Source organism: Petromyzon marinus, chromosome 79 (genome assembly GCF_048934315.1).
Source record: "Petromyzon marinus isolate PM22_M1 ecotype Great Lakes invasive population chromosome 79, UKy_Petmar_22M1.pri1.0, whole genome shotgun sequence".
Taxonomy (NCBI): Eukaryota; Metazoa; Chordata; class Hyperoartia; order Petromyzontiformes; family Petromyzontidae; genus Petromyzon; species Petromyzon marinus.
Genome location: NC_133745.1, coordinates 22613826 through 22634184, shown reverse-complemented (window position 1 = coordinate 22634184; position 20359 = coordinate 22613826). Strand labels below are relative to the sequence as shown.

Genomic DNA, 20359 nt, shown 5'->3' with positions numbered 1-20359 from the left:
CTCCACCCCCACTTCATCCACCACACATCTCCACCATCACCCACCCCACCCACATCAATCCTCACCCCGAACATCACTCATCACAAACCACCGACCATATTCATTCACAATCATCACAACATCACTCCACACATCATCACATCATCATCATCATCACAACATCACATCATCATCATTCACCACCATCATCATCATCACCAACATCACATCATCATCATCACCACCATACATCATCACCAACATCACATCATCATATCACCACCATCATCATCACATCACCACCATCATCAATCATCATCAACATCACCATCACATCACCATCATCATCACAATCACCATCACCACTCATCATCACAATCACCACCATCATCATCACAATCACCATCACCACCATCATCATCAACATCATCAACATCACAATCATCATCACCACCATCATCACCATCATCATCACAATCACCACCATCATCATCATCACCAACATCACAATCATCATCACAATCATCATCATCACAATCATCAGTAGCACCATCACCACCATCATCATCACCATCATCATCATCATCAGTAGCATCATCATCACCACCATCATCACCATCAACACCAACATCACCAACATCATCACCACCATCATCATCATCACCATCATCATCAACATCATCACCATCATCACCACCATCATCATCATCATCAACATCATCATCATCCACCACCATCATCATCAACATCATCATCAACATCACCCACCATCATCATCATCACCACCATCATCATCATCACCACCATCACCACCACCATCACCATCACCACCATCATCATCATCACCACCATCATCATCAACATCACCACCATCATCACCATCATCAGTAGCACCATCACCACCATCATCATCATCACCATCACCACCATCATCATCATCATCACCATCATCATCATCAGTAGCACCATCACCACCATCATCATCACCACCATCATCATCATCACCATCATCAGTAGCACCATCACCACCATCATCATCACCATCATCATCATCAGTAGCACCATCACCATCATCATCATCAACATCATCATCATCATCAACATCATCAACATCACCATCATCACCATCATCAACATCAACATCATCAGTAGTACCATCATCATCATCAACATCATCACCATCACCACCATCATTATCAACATCACAATCATCATCATCACCACCACCATCATCAACATCATCATCAACATCATCACCACCACCACCATCATCACCATCACCACCATCATCATCAACATCATCACCACCACCACCATCATCACCATCACCACCATCATCATCAACATCATCACCACCATCATCACCATCACCATCACCACCATCATCATCACCATCACCACCATCATCATCACCACCACCACCACCATCATCACCATCACCACCATCACCATCATCACCACCACCACCATCATCACCATCATCACCACCACCACCATCATCACCACCATCATCACCATCATCACCACCACCACCATCATCACCATCATCACCATCATCATCACCATCATCATCACCATCACCACCATCATCATCACCATCACCACCATCATCATCACCATCACCACCATCATCACCATCATCACCACCACCATCACCACCATCATCACCACCACCATCTTCACCACCATCACCACCACCACCATCATCACCACCACCACCATCATCACCATCACCACCACCATCACCACCATCACCACCACCATCACCACCATCATCATCACCATCACCACCATCATCACCATCATCATCAACATCATCACCACCACCATCATCATCACCACCACCACCATCATCACCACCACCACCATCATCACCATCACCACCATCATCATCACCACCACCACCATCATCACCATCACCACCATCATCATCACCATCACCACCATCATCATCACCACCACCATCATCATCAACATCATCACCACCACCACCATCATCACCATCACCACCACCATCATCACCACCATCATCATCACCACCACCACCATCACCACCATCACCACCACCACCACCACCATCACCACCACCATCACCACCACCACCACCTCCCCCACCACCATCATCATCACCACCACCATCACCACCACCATCACCACCACCACCATCACCATAACCCCCCTCCATCTTTTCCCAGACTTCCCAGCTGATGTCGCTTCCTGCACCCTCTCCAACGGCCCCTCCCCCTCCCGGGGGTCTCCTTCCCGAGGAGGCGTGGCCAGCCACCACGGGGGCGTGGCCAGCCACCACGGGGGCGTGTCCAGCCACCCTCACGGGGGCGTGTCCAACCACCCTCACGTGGGCGTGTCCAACCACCCTCACGTGGGCGTGTCCAACCACCCTCACGTGGGCGTGTCCAACCACCCTCACGTGGGCGTGACCAACCACCCTCACGTGGGCGTGGCCAACCACCCTCACGTGGGCGTGTCAGGCCACCCTCACGTGGGCGTGTCCGGCCACCCTCACGTGGGCGTGTCCGGCCACCCTCACGTGGGCGTGACCAACCACCCCCACGTGGGCGTGTCCGGCCACCCCCACGTGGGCGTGACCAACCACCCTCACGTGGGCGTGTCCAACCACCCTCACGTGGGCGTGTCCAACCACCCTCACGTGGGCGTGTCCGGCCACCCCCACGTGGGCGTGGCCAACCACCCCCACCACCACCACCACCTCGGCTCCGGGCCAATCGGCGGCCCTGTGGGCGCGGTCCCGCCGGGGCCCCGGGTGGCGGCCGTGGGGCCTACTGGAGGGCCCAGGCGGCACCGGGGGCGGCCCGTGGGGCCCAAGGCTCGCGTGGTCCGGCGGCTGGCGGCCGCGGAGTCGTCCAGCGAAGCCGACAGCGACGGGGGCTACTTCAGCCCCAAGCATCTGGTGATGGCGGCCGGGCAGCTGCAGCTGCAGCAGCGGCATCATCATCATCACCATCACCACAGCGGCGGTGGTGGCAGCAGTCACGTGGTGAGGGCTGTCCCGTCCTAGCCGTGTGTCTCACCGTGTCTCACCGTGTGTGTCTCACCATGTCTCACCCGTGTGTCTCACCCTTGTGTCTCACTGTGTCTCACCGTGTCTCTCCCCCGTGTCTCACCGTGTGTCTCACCGTGTGTCTCACCGTGTGTCTCACCGTGTGTCTCACCGTGTGTCTCACTGTGTGTCTCACCGTGTGTCTCCCCCGTGTGTCTCACCGTGTGTCTCACCGTGTGTCTCATCGTGTGTCTCACCGTGTCTCACCGTGTGTCTCACCGTGTGTCTCACCGTGTCTCACCGTGTCTCACCGTGTGTCTCACCGTGTCTCGCCGTGTCTCACCGTGTCTCACCCTTGTTGCTCACTGTGTCTCACCGTGTCTCTCCCCCGTGTCTCACCGTGTCTCACCGTGTCTCCCCCCGTGTCTCCCCCTCCCCCCCCGTGTCTCCCCCGCGCTGTGTAGACGCCCGTCTTCATGAAGAGACCGTTCCCCCCACACGTCACTCGCCACGCCAGCCTCACTCCCCCCTCCTCCTACTCACGAGGTGAGAAGATACACACACACACACGTACACACGTACGTGTGTACGTGTGTGTGTGTGTACGTGCGTGTGTACGTGTGTGTGTACGTGTGTGTGTACGTGTGTGTGTACGTGTGTGCGTACGTGTGTGTGTGTACGTACGTGTGTACGTGTACGTGTGTGTGTGTACGTGTGTGTGTACGTGTGTGTGTGTACGTACGTGTGTGTGCGTGTACGTGTGTGTACGTACGTGTGTGTGTCTGTGTGTGTACGTACGTGTGTGTGTACGTACGTGTGTGTGTACGTACGTGTGTGTGTACGTGTGTGTGTGTGTTTGTCTATGTCTGTGTGTGTGTGTGTGGAGCGGTAGTGTAGCGGTTAGCGCTACGCTGCGCTATGAACCTGGCGACCCGGGTTCGATTCCCGCTCACGGCCAACACCAGTGACGATTATCTGAACCGGTCCCGGGCCTCCCCTAGGTCGACTCAGCCTCAAATGAGTACCTGGTGCGGTGTGTAAACATTGCCACTAGGGAGACAAAGGCGGTCGGGCGTGGTGCTGGCCACCCACCCCCTCGTGTACCGTTCCGGCCTTCATAGGTGCTCGCTAACAGCACTTGCCCCTACAGTCTGTTAAGGCAATATGGGGGATCTTTTTGTGTGTACGTGTGTTTGTGTATGTGTGTGTGTGTGCGTACGTGTGTGTGTGTGTACGTGCGTGTGTGTGTGTACGTACGTGTGTGTGTGTACGTACGTGTGTGTGTACGTACGTGTGTGTGTACGTGTGTGTACGTACGTGTGTGTGTACGTACGTGTGTGTGTACGTACGTGTGTGTGTACGTGTGTGTACGTACGTGTGCGTGTGTGTGTACGTACGTGTGCGTGTGTACGTACGTACGTGTGCGTGTGTACGTGTGTGTGTGTGTACGTACGTGTGTGTACGTACTTGTGTGTGTGTACGTACGTGTGTGTACGTACGTGTGTGTGTACGTGTGTGTGCGTACGTGTGTGTACGTGTGTGTGTGCGTACGTGTGTGTGTGTACGTGTGTGTGTGTACGCGTGTGTGTGTACGTGCGTGTGTGTGTACGTCCGTGCGTACGTGTGTGTGTGTACTTGTGTGTGTATGTGTACGTACGTGTGTGTGTATGTGTACGTACGTGTGTGTGTATGTGTACGTGTGTGTGTGTACTTGCGTGTGTGCACTTGCACGTGTGTGTGTGTACTTGCATGTGTGCACTTGCATGTGTGTGTGTACTTGCATGTGTGTGTACGTGTATGTGTACGTACGTGTGTGTATACGTGCATCTGTACATACGTGTGTGTGCACGTGTGTGTGTATACGTGCATCTGTACGTACGTGTGTGTGCACGTGCGTGTGTACGTGCATGTGTACGTGTGTGTGTGTGTGTATGTGCATGTGTATGTGTGTGCGTACGTGCATGTGTACGTGCGTGTGTACGTGCATACGTGTGTACGTGCATGTGTACGTGTGTGTGTGTACGTGTGTGTGTGTGTACGTGTGTGTGTGTGTACGTGTGTGTGTGTGTGTACGTGTGTACGAGCGTGTGTACGTGTGTGTGCGTGTGTACGTGCGTGTGTACGTGTGTGCGTGTGTACGTGCATGTGTACGTGTGTGTGTGTGTACGTGTGTGTGTGTGTACGTGTGTGTGTGTGTACGTGCGTGTGTACGTGTGTGCGTGTGTACGTGCATGTGTACGTGTGTGTGTGTGTACGTGTGTGTGTGTGTACGTGCGTGTGTACGTGTGTGCGTGTGTACGTGCATGTGTACGTGTGTGTGTGTGTGTACGTGTGTACGTGTTCGTGTGTGCGTACGTGCACATGTACGTGTGCGTGCGTGCGCCGTGTGTGTGTGTACGTGTGTGTGTGTACGTGTGTGTGTGTACGTACGTGTGTGTGTGTGTACGTGCGTGTGTGTGTACGTGCGTGTGTGTGTGTGTACGTGCGTGTGTGTGTACGTGCGTGTGTGTGTGTGCGTACGTGTGTTTGTGTGTGCGTACGTGTGTGTGTCTGTATCTGTGTGTGTATCTGTGTGAGTGTCTGTGTGTCTGTGTGTGTGTGTGTATCTGTGTGTGTGTGTGTGTATCTGTGTGTATCTGTGTGTGTGTGTGGGGAGCGGTAGTGTAGTGGTTAGCGCTACGCCGCGCTACGAACCCGGCGACCCGAGTTCGATTCCTGCCCACGACGATGATTATCTGAACCGGTCCTGGGCCTCCCCTAGGTCGACTCAGCCTCAAATGAGTACCTGGTATAGCGGTGGTGCAGTAAACATCGCCACTGGGGAGACAAAGGCGGCCGGGCGTGGTGCTGGCCACCCACCCCCTCGTGTGCCGTGCCGGTCTTCATAGGTGCTCGCTAACAGCACTTGCCCCTACAGTCTGATAAGGCTACACGGGGGATCTTTGTCTAGATACCCATAGACTCGCCACACATAGACCCATAGACTCACCACAGAGACCCACAGACTCACCACACAGAGACCCACAAACTCACCACACAGAGACCCATAGACTTGCCACACAGAGACCCACAGACTCACCACACAGAGACCCATAGACTCACCACACAGAGACCCATAGACTCACCACACAGAGACCCATAGACTCGCCACACATAGACCCATAGACTCACCACACAGAGACCCACAGACTCACCACACAGAGACCCACAGACTTACCACACAGAGACCCACAGACTCACCACACAGAGACCCATAGACTCACCATACAGAGACCCATAGACTCACCACACAGAGACCCAGACTCACCACACAGAGACCCACAGACTCACTACACAGAGACCCATAGACTTGCCACACAGAGACCCATAGACTCATTGCACAGAGACCCATAGACTCACCACACAGAGACCCATAGACTCATTACACAGAGACCCATAGACTCGCCACACAGAGACCCATAGACTCGCCACACAGAGACCCACAGACTCACCACACAGAGACCCATAGACTCGCCACACAGAGACCCATAGACTCACCACACAGAGACCCATAGACTCGCCACACATAGACCCATAGACTCACCACACAGAGACCCACAGACTCACCATACAGAGACCCATAGACTCACCACACAGAGACCCATAGACTCGCCACACAGAGACCCATAGACTCACCACACAGAGACCCATAGACTCATTACCCACAGACCCACAGACTCACCACACAGAGACCCATAGACTCGCCACACAGAGACCCATAGACTCACCACACAGAGACCCATATACTCACCACACAGAGACCCACAGACTCACCACACAGAGACCCACGGACTCACCACACAGAGACCCACGGACTCACCACACAGAGACCCACGGACTCACCACACAGAGACCCATAGACTCACCACACAGAGACCCACAGACTCACCACACAGAGACCCACAGACTCATCACACATAGACCCATAGACTCATTACACAGAGACCCACAGACTCATCACACACAGAGACCCATAGACTCACCACACATAGACCCATAGACTCATCACAGAGACCCATTAGCAACTAGTATAACTAGTATAACTACTAGTAAGTAGTATAACTACTAGTATAACTAGTATAACTACTAGTATAACTACTAGTAAGTAGTATAACTATTAGTATAACTACTAGTAAGTAGTATAACTACTAGTATAATTGGTTATACTACTAGTAAGTAGTTATACTACTAGTAAGTAGTATAACTACTAGTATAACTAGTATAACTACTAGTAAGTAGTATAACTACTAGTATAACTACTAGTAAGTAGTATAACTACTAGTAAGTAGTATAACTACTAGTAAGTAGTATAACTAGTATAACTACCAGTAAGTAGTATAACTACTAGTAAGTAGTATAACTACTAGTATAACTACTAGTAAGTAGTATAACTACTAGTAAGTAGTCTAACTAGTATAACTACTAGTAAGTGGTATAACTAGTATAACTACTAGTAAGTAGTCTAACTAGTATAACTACTAGTAAGTAGTCTAACTAGTATAACTACTAGTAAATAGTATAACTAGTATAACTACTAGTAAGTAGTATAACTACTAGTAAGTAGTACAACTAGTATAACTACTAGTAAGTAGTACAACTAGTGTAACTACTAGTAAGTAGTATAACTAGTATAATTACTAGTAAGTAGTCTAACTGGTATAACTACTAGTAAGTAGTCTAACTGGTATAACTACTAGTAAGTAGTCTAACTAGTATAACTGCTAGTAAGTAGTCAAACTAGTATAACTACTAGTAAGTAGTCAAACTAGTATAACTACTAGTAAGTGGTATAACTAGTATAACTACTAGTAAGTAGTATAACTAGTATAACTACTAGTAAATAGTATAACTAGTATAACTACTAGTAAGTAGTATAACTACTAGTATAACTAGTATTTGTGTGTGTATATGTTATATGTTTTTAAGATAAGTTTTGACAATTATTTTCCCCGCGGGCAGCGTGGGAAACTTCCCGCGTGTCTTTTGCTGACCGCTGTGTTTGTCTGATAGAGCCGCAAGGCATGCTGGGACCTGCTGGGGTCGGAGGTTACAGGCGAGCTCAGGGGAGGCATCTGATTGGACGAGGAGGGAACCTATCCCCCTATAGACCCCGGGTGCCCTCGCAGGTGAGACGCGGACATTGTGAACACCCCAACACCACCACCACAAACTACACACACACCACCACCACCACCAACTACACACCACCACACTACACACACACCACACTACACACACTACACACACACCACCACACACGCTACACACACACCACCACCACACTACACACACTACACACACACACCACCACCACACCACCACCACACTACACACCACCACCACACTACACACCACCACCACCACACACCACCACCTCCACACACCACCACCACACTACACACCACCACACTACACACACACCACCACACACGCTACACACACACCACCACCACACTACACACCACCACCACACACACCACCACCACACACACCACCACCACACTACACACCACCACCACACACACCACCACCACACACACCACCACCACACTACACACCACCACCACACACACCACCACCACACACACCACCACCACACTACACACCACCACCACACACACTACACACTACCACTACACACACACCACCACACACACTACACACACACCACCACACTACACACTACCACTACACACACCACCACCACACTACACACCACCACCACCCCACCACCACCTCCACACACACCACCACCACACTACACACACCACACTACACACCACCACCACCACACCACCACCACCACCAAACCACCACCACACCACCACCACACCACCACCACCACACTACACACACCACACTACACACACTACACACACCACACTACACACCACCACCACCACACCACCACCACACCACCACTCCCCCCAACCCCACCCCACCCACCCCACTCACCCCACCCCCCACCCCACCCCACCCCCACCCCCACCCCACCCCCCCCCCACCCCCCCCACCCTTCAGGGTTTTGGCTGCACACCCGCGGCCCCCCGCGGCGGCCGCGGCGACGGCGGTTGCCGCGGCAACCTCCGTCGCCGCGACGACGACGACGACGTCGCCGCCGCCGATGACGTCATCGCCGCCGACGACGACGACGAGGACCGGGAGGGCGGGGGGCGGGGCGGGGGGCGGGGCGAGGGGCGGGGCGAGGGGCGGGGCGAGGGGCGGGGCGATGGGCGGGGCGATGGGCGGGGCGTCGCCGCCGAGGGGGGGGCGGTTGCCCCCGGCGACGACTCTGACTCCTCCTGCCCCATCTCGGTGATCCGGACCCCCATCCCCGTCACCGTGGCGACGCCCAAGAGGGCTAAGAGCCAGCGCAGGAAGGCCGAGGCGGCGGCCATCGCCACGCGCACAGAGTACGCAGGCATGGCACGGGAGCAGCACAAGATACAGGTGGGGGGTGGTGGGTGGTGGTGGTGGGGGGTGGGTGGGGGTGGTGGGGGTGGGTGGGGGGTGGGGGTGGTGGTGGGGGGGACGGTGTGAAAGGGAGTGGGTGGGGGAGGTGAGGTGGAGGGGGTGGGTGGGGGGTTGTGTGCGTGGGGTGGGTGGGGTGGTGGTGGGGGGTGTGGGTGGGTGGGGGGGTGGCTAGTGGGCGGAGTGGTGGGTGGGGTGGGTGGGGTGGGTGGGGGGGATGTTGGGGTGGTGTCGGTGGGGGGGAGGGGAGTGGTGGTGAATTGTGGGGAGTGGTGGGATGAATGGTGGGGGGGGAGGGAGTGGTGGGATGAATGGTGTGGGGAGTGGTGGGATGAATGGTGGGGGGGGGGAGTGGTGGGATGAATGGTGTGGGGAGTGGTGGGATGAATGGTGGGGGGGGGAGTGGTGGGTGTTGGTGGTGGGGTCAAACAGCCACCGAAGGAATGGAAGCTGTGCATCTCAGCCTCCGTGTGTTAGTCTGCCTAGACTCTAAAGGTCTTCCTCCTGGTGTGTGTGTGTGTGTCTGTGTGTGTCTCTGTGTGTGTGTCTGTGTGTGTGTGTGTCTGTGTGTGTGTGTCTGTGTGTGTCTGTGTGTGTCTGTGTGTGTCTGTGTGTGTCTGTGTGTCTCTGTGTGTGTCTGTGTGTGTGTGTGTCTGTGTGTGTGTCTCTGTGTGTGTCTCTGTGTGTGTGTCCTCCGCAGGAGACGCTGAGGAAGGCGACGCTCTCACGGAGTAAGGTGTCGTCCGTGGCTCCGTGTGTCCCGGTGGCGCTGGACCTGGGAGACATGCTGTACGCGCTGGAGACACAACAGAGGAGTCTCCGCTCACGGAACCTCACTCACACGGGTAGCGGAGACACACACAGAGACACACAGACACAGAGACACACACCGACACACACACACACAGACAGAGAGACACACACAGAGAGACACACAGAGACACACACAGAGACACACACACACAGAGACACACACAGAGACAGAGACACACACACACAGAGACACACAGAGACACACAGAGACACACACAGAGACACACACAGAGACACACACAGACACACACAGAGACACACACAGAGACACACACAGAGACACACACAGACACACACAGACACACAGAGGCACACAGAGACACACACAGAGACACACACAGAGACACACACAGAGACACACACAGAGACACACACAGAGACACACACAGAGACACACACAGAGACACACAGACACACACAGAGACACACACACAGACACACACACAGAGACACACACACACAGAGACACACACACAGACACACACACAGAGACACACACAGAGACACACACAGAGAGACACACAGAGACACACACAGAGACACACACAGAGACACACACAGAGACACACACAGACACACACAGACACACACAGACACACACAGACACACAGACACACAGAGACACACACACAGACACTCACACAGACACACACAGAGACACAGAGACACACACACTGAGACACACACACACAGACACACACAGAGACACACACAGAGACACACACAGAGACACACACAGAGACACACACACACACAGACACACACACACAGAGACACACACACATAGAGACACACACACATACACACGCACATAGAGACACACATAGACACACACACTCGCACACACACCCACACACCCACACACACACCCACCCACACACCCACCCACACACCCACACACACATCTACCTACTCACAACAACAACCGCCATTCGCCACTAAGTGGGGGTGACGTCACCACGACGCTTGTGCCAGGCTATGTGCACCCTGAGGCCACGTGAAGTGTCGAACGCCCGCTGGCAGGAGGTCACGGGGCAGACCCAGGTGCCACAGGTCGACTGACTGAGATGACTGGCTGATGCACCACCTGTGCCCCCTACTGTGCCAACCTGCTGTGCTTTAGCCACCCGGCGCTCCGCTCGTTGTTCTGAGCGTCGCTCCTCCGCCCTCCGTTGTTGTTGGAGGGCGACTGCCTCCAACTGCCCAGCAGCATCCTTCACGAGCCTCCTCCACAGAGGCCAATCTTGACACCACTGGTACCAGTCATCGGCAAGTCCACTCAGCTCCACGTCCTCCTGTACCACATCACTCCATCTCTTCTCTAGCCCGTGACGCGCCCACTTAGCCCCCTCGATCCGGCCGAACAAAAGCTGTTTCGGCATGCGGTGGCTGGGCATGCGGGCTACATGACCCAGCCAACGCAGCCTTGCCCGCCGGAGGAGCTCACCGATGGGACCTTGCCCAGATCTTTCAAGGATTTGTGAGCTCCTCACACAATCCAGTCTGGTTAAACCCAGGATGGATCGTAGGCAGGCCAGCCTAAATGTTTCTAACCGGCGAAGATGTTCCATTAGGGGGGTCCACGTTTCGCAAGCGTAGAGAAGGGAGGGAATGACCGTGGCCAAGAAGACCTGAAGCTTAGTGCGGAGCGACAGACCAGGTAGCTTCCACACAGCGTTACGCAACTGATGAAAAGATATTGCCGCTCGACTGATTCGGAGTGAGACCTCTGCTGTTAAACTGGAGCCAGTCATAAGCACACTGCCCAGGTATGGGAAACTCTCCACTCTCCACAACTGCCCCATCACCGATTGGGAGTTGTGGGGGTGGAGTGTCCGATGGTACAAAATACCCAGGCAGGTGCTTAGTTTTGGTGGGGCTGATGGTAAGGCCCCACCTCTTAGTGGCACGCTCCAGTCTCAGCAGCAGCGTCTCCAACTCCTCCTCTGACTGAGCAGCTATTACCAAATCGTCAGCATACATAACGTGGTTGAGCAATAGGGAGCCATCCCTTGACCGCACCCGGGCATCGATCAGCCTCCCATTATATCTGTACCATATGGAGATTCCCCCGGTACAGCTATTGAAGGCTTCACGAACTACGTGGAGCCAGAGGACATCCCTGTCGCACCCCAAGGTGTACAGGGAATGGCTCTGACTCCCGGCCACGTAGTTTTACCCGGGCCCGCTCACCATCATGAAGGTCCTTAATGATCGTGAGCAGAGGGTCAGGTACTCCAAAAGCACGAAGAACGACCCAGAGCCCAGGCCTACTGATGGTATCATAGGCCTTGACCAGGTCAATAAAGCAGAGATGTAGGTCTTGTTGGAATTCCCTACACCTCTGCTGTAGCAGACGGACAGAAAATATGGCATCTGTGCAGGACCGCCCTTTCCTGAAACCGCATTGGGGCTCCGCAAGCCTCTCCTCAGCGTGCCTGGCAAGGCGATGCTGAATAATCCTTGCCAGGACCTTTCCCGGCACACTGAGGAGTGAGATGCCCCTGTAGTTGTTACAGTCTGTGCGGTCCCCCTTCTTAAAAAGGGGGACCACCAGGGCATCCTTCCAATCCTGCGGAACCCGTCCAGTGGTCCAGACTGTTGTTATGATGTCATATAGGGCAGTCTGTGCACAAACGCCACCCTCCCTCAGCATTTCGCTTGGGAGATCATCTCTGCCCGCTGCCTTTCCTGGTCTCAGACTCCGGATCGCCTTCAATACTTCCTCAGCAGATGGCACCTCAGCCAGCCACTCACAGGGGGTGACTTCTTCCAATATTTGAGGCACCGCAACCTCAGCAGGGTCATCCTCACTTTGTGCCACGATGTTTTCCTGGCTGAGGGATTTTCCCTCCCCCAGGACCTCACAGAAATGCTCAGCAAATCTGCGAACCTGTTCCTGGGGGTCGGAAATTGGATCACCGTTTTTTCCCCTAATGATAGTACACACACAGACAGACACACGGAGAGACACACAGAGAGACACACACAGAGACACGCACAGAGAGACATACACACAGACAGACACACAGAGAGACACACAGAGACACACACACACAGACACACACACACAGACACACACAGAGAGACACACACACACAGAGACACCCGACCCACACGGCTATCGTGAACCAACCCATTCACTGTGAACCCCACCCACCGTGAACCCCACCCACCAACCCACCCACCGTGAACCCCACTCACCAACCCACCCACCGTGAACCCCACCCACCAACCCACCCACCATGAACCCCACCCACCAACCGACCCACCAACCCACCCACCGTGAACCCCACTCACCAACCCACCCGCCATGAACCCCACCCACCAACCCACCCACCATGAACCCCACCCACCAACCCACCCACCATGAACCCCACCCACCAACCGACCCACCAACCCACCCACCAACCCACCCACCATGAACCCCACCCACCGACCCACCCACCATGAACCCCACCCACCGACCCACCCACCGACCCACCCACCGTGAACCCCACCCACCGTGAACCCCGCCCACCAACCCACCCACCAACCCACCCACCCACCGTGACCCCCGTGTCTCTCTCCAGGCCGACCCTGGGATGTCCGCTGCTCGCCACCGCAGGCCGCTCCAGCGCCCGCCGCCGGCAACGCCGCCGCCGGCAACGCCGCAGCTTCACCGCCGTTGCCGGCGGCGACGCCGGCGACGATGCCGGCGTCGGCGTCGTCGCCATCGCGAGCGCTGCAGCCGCAGGAGGAGGCCTTCGGCGTGGCAAGGAGGACGCGGGAGAGAGAAGGCCCCAAAAGCAAGCGGCCAACGCCCCTGAAGAAGGTATCGAGGGACGTCGGGAGAGAGACACGGAGAGAGACGCGGGGAGAGAGACACGGGGAGAGACGGGGGGAGAGAGACACGGGGAGAGAGACGCAGAGAGAGACACGGAGAGAGAGACACGGGGGGGAGAGAGAGACACGGAGAGAGACACGGGAGAGAGAAGGCCCCAAAAGCAAGCGGCCAACGCCCCTGAAGAAGGTATCGAGGGACGTCGGGAGAGAGACACGGAGAGAGACGCGGGGAGAGAGACATGGGAGAGAGACACAGAGAGAGAGACACGGGGAGAGACACGGGAGAGAGACACACACACGGAGAGAGACGCGGGGAGAGAGACACGGGGAGAGAGAGACACGGGGAGAGAGAGACACGGGGAGAGAGACACGGGGAGAGAGACACGGGGAGAGAGACACGGGGAGAGAGACATGGGGAGAGAGAGACACGGGGAGAGAGACACGGTGAGAGAGAGAGAGAGACACGGGGAGAGAGACACGGGGAGAGAGAGAGAGACACGGGGAGAGAGAGAGATACGGGGAGAGAGAGACACGGGGAGAGAGACACGGTGAGAGAGAGAGAGAGACACGGGGAGAGAGACACGGGGAGAGAGAGACACGGGGAGAGAGACACGGGGAGAGAGAGACACGGGGAGAGAGACACGGGGAGAGAGACACAGAGAGAGAGAGAGACACGGGGAGAGAGATACAGGGAGAGAGAGACACGGGGAGAGAGAGACACGGGGAGAGAGAGACACGGGGGGGAGACACGGGGAGAGAGACACGGGGGGGGGGACACGGGGATAGAGACACGGGGGGGAGACACACACACAGAGAGAGACACGTCGTGAGAGAGACACGGGGGGGAGACACACACACAGAGAGAGACACGTCGTGAGAGAGACACGGGGGGGAGACACGGGGAGAGAGACACAGGGAGAGAGAGACACGGAGAGAGACGGGGAGAGACACGGGGAGAGAGAGACACGGGGGGGGGGGGGGACACGAGGAGAGAGACACAGGGAGAGAGAGACACGGAGAGAGACGGGGAGAGACACGGGGAGAGAGAGACACGGGGGGGAGACACGGGGAGAGAGACACAGGGAGAGAGAGACACGGGGAGAGAGACACGGGGAGAGAGAGAGAGAGACACGGGGGGGGGGGACACGCGGGGAGAGAGACACGGGAGAGAGACATGGGGGGGAGAGAGACACGGGGGGGAGAGAGACACGGGGAGAGAGAGAGAGAGACACGAAGAGAGAGAGACACGGGGAGAGACACGGGGAGAGAGACACGGGAGAGAGAGACACGGGAGAGAGAGACACGGGGGGGAGACACGGGGAGAGAGAGACACGGGAGAGAGACATGGGGAGAGACACGGGGGGGAGACACACACACAGAGAGAGACACGGGGGGAGAGAGAGACACGGAGAGAGACACGGAGAGAGACACAGGGAGGGGGAGAGACACGGGGAGAGAGAGAGACACGGAGAGAGACACGGGGAGAGAGACACGGGGAGAGAGAGAGACACGGAGAGAGACACGGGGAGAGAGGCACGGGGAGAGAGAGACACGGAGAGAGAGACACGGGGAGAGAGAGAGACACGGAGAGAGAGACGCGGGGAGAGACACGGGGAGAGAGACACGGGGAGAGAGAGACACGGGGAGAGAGACACGGGGAGAGAGAGACACGGAGAGAGAGACACGGGAAGAGAGACACGGGGAGAGAGAGACACGGGGAGAGAGACACGGGAAGAGAGACACGGGGAGAGAGACACGGGAAGAGAGACACGGGGAGAGAGAGACACGGGGAGAGAGAGACTCGGGAGAGAGAGAGAGACACGGGGAGAGAGACACACACACAGAGAGAGAGACACGCGGGGGGGGGGAGAGAGACACGGGGGGAGACACGGGGAGAGAGACACGGGAGAGAGACACGGGGAGAGAGAGACACGGGGAGAGAGAGACACGAGGAGAGACACAGGGAGAGAGACACGGGGAGAGACACGGGGAGAGAGACACGGGGAGAGAGAGACACGGAGAGAGAGACACGGGGAGAGAGACGGGGAGGGGGAGAGACACGGGGAGAGAGAGACACGGGGAGAGAGACACGGGAGAGAGACACGGGGGGGAGAGACACGGGGAGAGACACAGGGAGAGAGACACGGGGAGGGGGAGAGACACGGGGAGAGAGACACGGGGAGGGGGAGAGACACGGGGAGAGAGACACGGGGGGGGGAGACACAGGGAGAGAGAGACACGGGGAGGGAGAGAGACACGGGGAGAGAGAGAGACACGCGGGGGAGAGACACGGGGAGGGAGAGAGAGAGAGACACGGGGAGAGAGAGACACGGGGAGAGAGACACGGGGAGAGAGACACGGGGAGGAGACACGGGGGAGAGACACGGGGAGAGAGACACGGGGAGAGAGAGACACGGGGAGAGAGAGACACGGGGAGAGAGAGACACGGGGAGAGAGAGACACGGGGAGAGAGACACGGAGAGAGACACGGGGAGAGAGAGACACGGGGAGAGAGACACGGGGAGAGAGACACGGGGAGAGAGACACGGGGAGAGAGAGACACGGAGAGAGAGAGACACGGGGGGGAGACACGGGGAGAGGGAGAGACACGGAGAGAGAGACACGGGGGGGAGAGAGACACGGGGAGAGACACGGGGAGAGAGAGAGACGGGAGAGAGACACGGGGAGAGAGAGACACAGGAGAGAGATACGGGGAGAGAGACACAGGGAGGGGGAGAGACACGGGGAGAGAGACACGGGGGGAGAGAGACACGGGGAGAGAGAGACACGGGGAGAGAGAGACACGGGGAGAGAGAGACACGGAGAGAGAGACACGGGGAGAGAGACACGGGGGGGAGACACGGGGAGAGAGAGACACGGGGAGAGACACGGAGAGAGACACGGGGAGAGAGAGACACGGGGAGAGAGACACGGGGTGAGAGACACGGGGAGAGAGACACGGGGAGAGAGACACGGGGAGAGAGAGACACGGGGAGAGAGAGACACGGGGGGGAGACACGGGGAGGGGGAGAGACACGGAGAGAGAGACACGGGGGGGAGAGAGACACGGGGAGAGAGAGACACGGGGAGAGAGAGACACGGGGGGAGAGAGACACGGGGAGAGAGAGACACGGGGAGAGAGAGACATGGGGAGAGAGAGACACGGAGAGAGAGACACGGGGAGAGAGAGACACGGGGAGACAGAGACACGGGGAGAGAGGGACGTCGTGAGAGAGACACGGGAGAGAGACACGGGGAGAGACACGGGGAGGGGGAGAGACACGGAGAGAGACACGGGGAGAGAGAGACACGGGGAGAGAGACACGGGGAGAGAGACACGGGGAGAGAGAGACACGGGGAGAGAGACACGGGGAGAGAGACACGGGGGGGAGACACGGGGGAGAGAGAGACACGGGGAGAGAGAGACACGGGGGGGAGAGAGACACGGGGAGAGACACGGGGAGAGAGAGACACGGGGGGGAGACACGGGGAGGGGGAGAGACACGGAGAGAGAGACACGGGGGGGAGAGAGACACGGGGAGAGACACGGGAGAGAGACACGGGGAGAGAGACACGGGGAGAGAGACACGGGGAGAGAGACACGGGGAGAGAGAGACAGGGAGAGAGAGACACGGGGAGAGAGAGACACGGGGGGAGAGAGACACGGGGAGAGAGAGACACGGGGAGAGAGAGACACGGGGAGAGAGAGACACGGGGAGAGAGAGACACGGGGAGAGAGAGACACGGGGAGAGAGAGACACGGAGAGAGAGACACGGGGAGAGAGAGAGAGACACGGGGAGAGAGAGACACGGGGAGAGAGAGACACGGGGAGAGAGAGACACGGGGAGAGAGAGACACGGGGAGAGAGGGACGTCGTGAGAGAGACACGGGAGAGAGACATGGGGAGAGACACGGGGAGTGGGAGAGAGACACGGGGAGAGAGACACAGGGAGGGGGAGAGAGACACGGGGGGGAGACACGGGGGAGAGAGAGACACGGGGGAGAGACACGGGGAGAGAGACACGGGGGGGGAGACACAGGGAGAGAGAGACACGGGGAGAGAGAGAAACACGGGGAGAGAGAGAGACACGCGGGGGAGAGACACGAGGAGAGAGAGACACGGAGAGAGAGACACGGGGAGAGAGAGAGAGACACGGGGAGAGAGAGAGAGACACGGGGAGAGAGACACGGGGAGAGAGACACGGGGGGGAGACACGGGGGAGAGAGAGACACGGGGAGAGAGAGACACGGGGAGAGAGAGACACGGGGAGAGAGACACGGGGAGAGAGACACGGGGAGAGAGACACGGGGAGAGAGACACGGGGAGAGAGAGACACGGGGAGAGAGAGACACGGGGGGGAGACACGGGGAGGGGGAGAGACACGGAGAGAGAGACACGGGGGGGAGAGAGACACGGGGAGAGACACGGGGAGAGAGAGACACGGGAGAGAGACACGGGGAGAGAGAGACACGGGAGAGAGACACGGGGAGAGAGACACGGGGAGAGAGAGACACGGGGAGAGAGACACGGGGGGAGAGAGAGACGGGGAGAGAGAGACACGGGGAGAGAGAGACACGGGGAGAGAGAGACACGGGGAGAGAGAGACACGGAGAGAGAGACACGGGGAGAGAGAGAGAGACACGGGGAGAGAGAGACACGGAGAGAGAGAGACATGGGGAGAGAGAGACACGGGGAGAGAGAGACACGGGGAGAGAGGGACGTCGTGAGAGAGACACGGGAGAGAGACACGGGGAGAGACACGGGGAGTGGGAGAGAGAGAGACACGGGGAGAGAGACACAGGGAGAGAGAGAGACACGGGAGAGAGAGACACGGGGAGAGAGACACGGGGAGAGAGACACGGGGAGAGACACGGGGAGAGAGACACGTGGGGGAGAGAGCCACGGAGAGAGAGACACGGGAGAGAGAGAGACACGGAGAGAGAGACACGGCCACCGTGTACACAGAGACACGGCCACCGTGTACACAGAGACACGGCCACCGTGTACACAGAGACACGGCCACCGTGTACACAGAGACACGGCCACCGTGTACACAGAGACACGGTAACAGCGTGTACACAGAGACACGGCAACAGCGTGTACACAGAGACACGGCCACCGTGTACACAGAGACACGGCTACCGTGTACACACAGAGACACGGTAACAGCGTGTACACACAGAGACACGGCCACCGTGTACACAGAGACACGGTAACAGCGTGTACACAGACACGGCCACCGTGTACACAGAGACACGGTAACAGCGTGTACACACAGAGACATGAACACCGTGTACACAGAGACACGGTAACAGCGTGTACACACAGAGACACGGTAACAGCGTGTACACAGAGACACAGCCACCGTGTACACAGAGACACGGTAACAGCGTGTACACACAGATACACGGTAACAACTTGTACACACAGAGACACGGTAACAGCGTGTACACAGAGACACGGCCACCGTGTACACAGAGACACGGCCACCGTGTACACAGAGACACGGCCACTGTGTACACAGAGACACGGCCACCGTGTACACAGAGACACGGTAACAGCGTGTACACAGAGACACGGTAACAGCGTGTGAACACAGAGACACAGCCACCGTGTACACAGAGACACGGCCACCGTGTACACAGAGACACGGTAACAGCGTGTACACAGAGACACGGCCACCGTGTACACAGATACACGGCAACAGCTTGTACACACAGAGACACGGTAACAGCGTATACAGAGAGACACGGTAACAGCGTGTACACAGAGAGACACGGCCACCGTGTACACAGAGACACGACCACCGTGTACACAGAGACACGGCCACCGCGTACACACAGAGACACGGTAACAGCTTGTACACACAGAGACACGGCCACCGTGTACACAGAGACACGGCCACCGTGTACACAGAGACACGGCCACTGTGTACACAGAGACACGGTAACAGCGTGTACACAGAGACACGGCCACTGTGTACATAGAGACACGGTAACAGCGTGTACACAGAGACACGGCCACCGTGTACACAGAGACACGGTAACAGTGTACACAGAGACACGGCCACCGTGTACACACAGAGACACGGTAACAACTTGTACACACAGAGACACGGTAACAGCGTGTACACACAGAGACACGGCCACCGTGTACACACAGAGACACGGCCACCGTGTACACAGAGACACGGCCACCGTGTACACACAGA

The 20359-nt window shown here is 56.8% G+C and overlaps 1 protein-coding gene across 1 annotated transcript in view; it reads left to right on the top strand.

The window, feature by feature from the left end:
* The first annotated feature begins 1368 nt into the window (after positions 1–1368).
* LOC116958559 (selenocysteine insertion sequence-binding protein 2-like) overlaps positions 1369–20359 on the top strand; it is a 29718-nt gene continuing 10727 nt past the window's right edge. Inside the window, exons 1-6 of the mRNA XM_032981262.2 lie at positions 1369–2995; positions 3463–3544; positions 8048–8163; positions 9059–9487; positions 10209–10353; positions 13894–14135. Coding sequence (XP_032837153.2) covers positions 2912–2995; positions 3463–3544; positions 8048–8163; positions 9059–9487; positions 10209–10353; positions 13894–14135 — 1098 coding nt within the window. The 5' untranslated portion in view covers positions 1369–2911. The remainder of the gene's footprint in view (positions 2996–3462; positions 3545–8047; positions 8164–9058; positions 9488–10208; positions 10354–13893; positions 14136–20359) is intronic.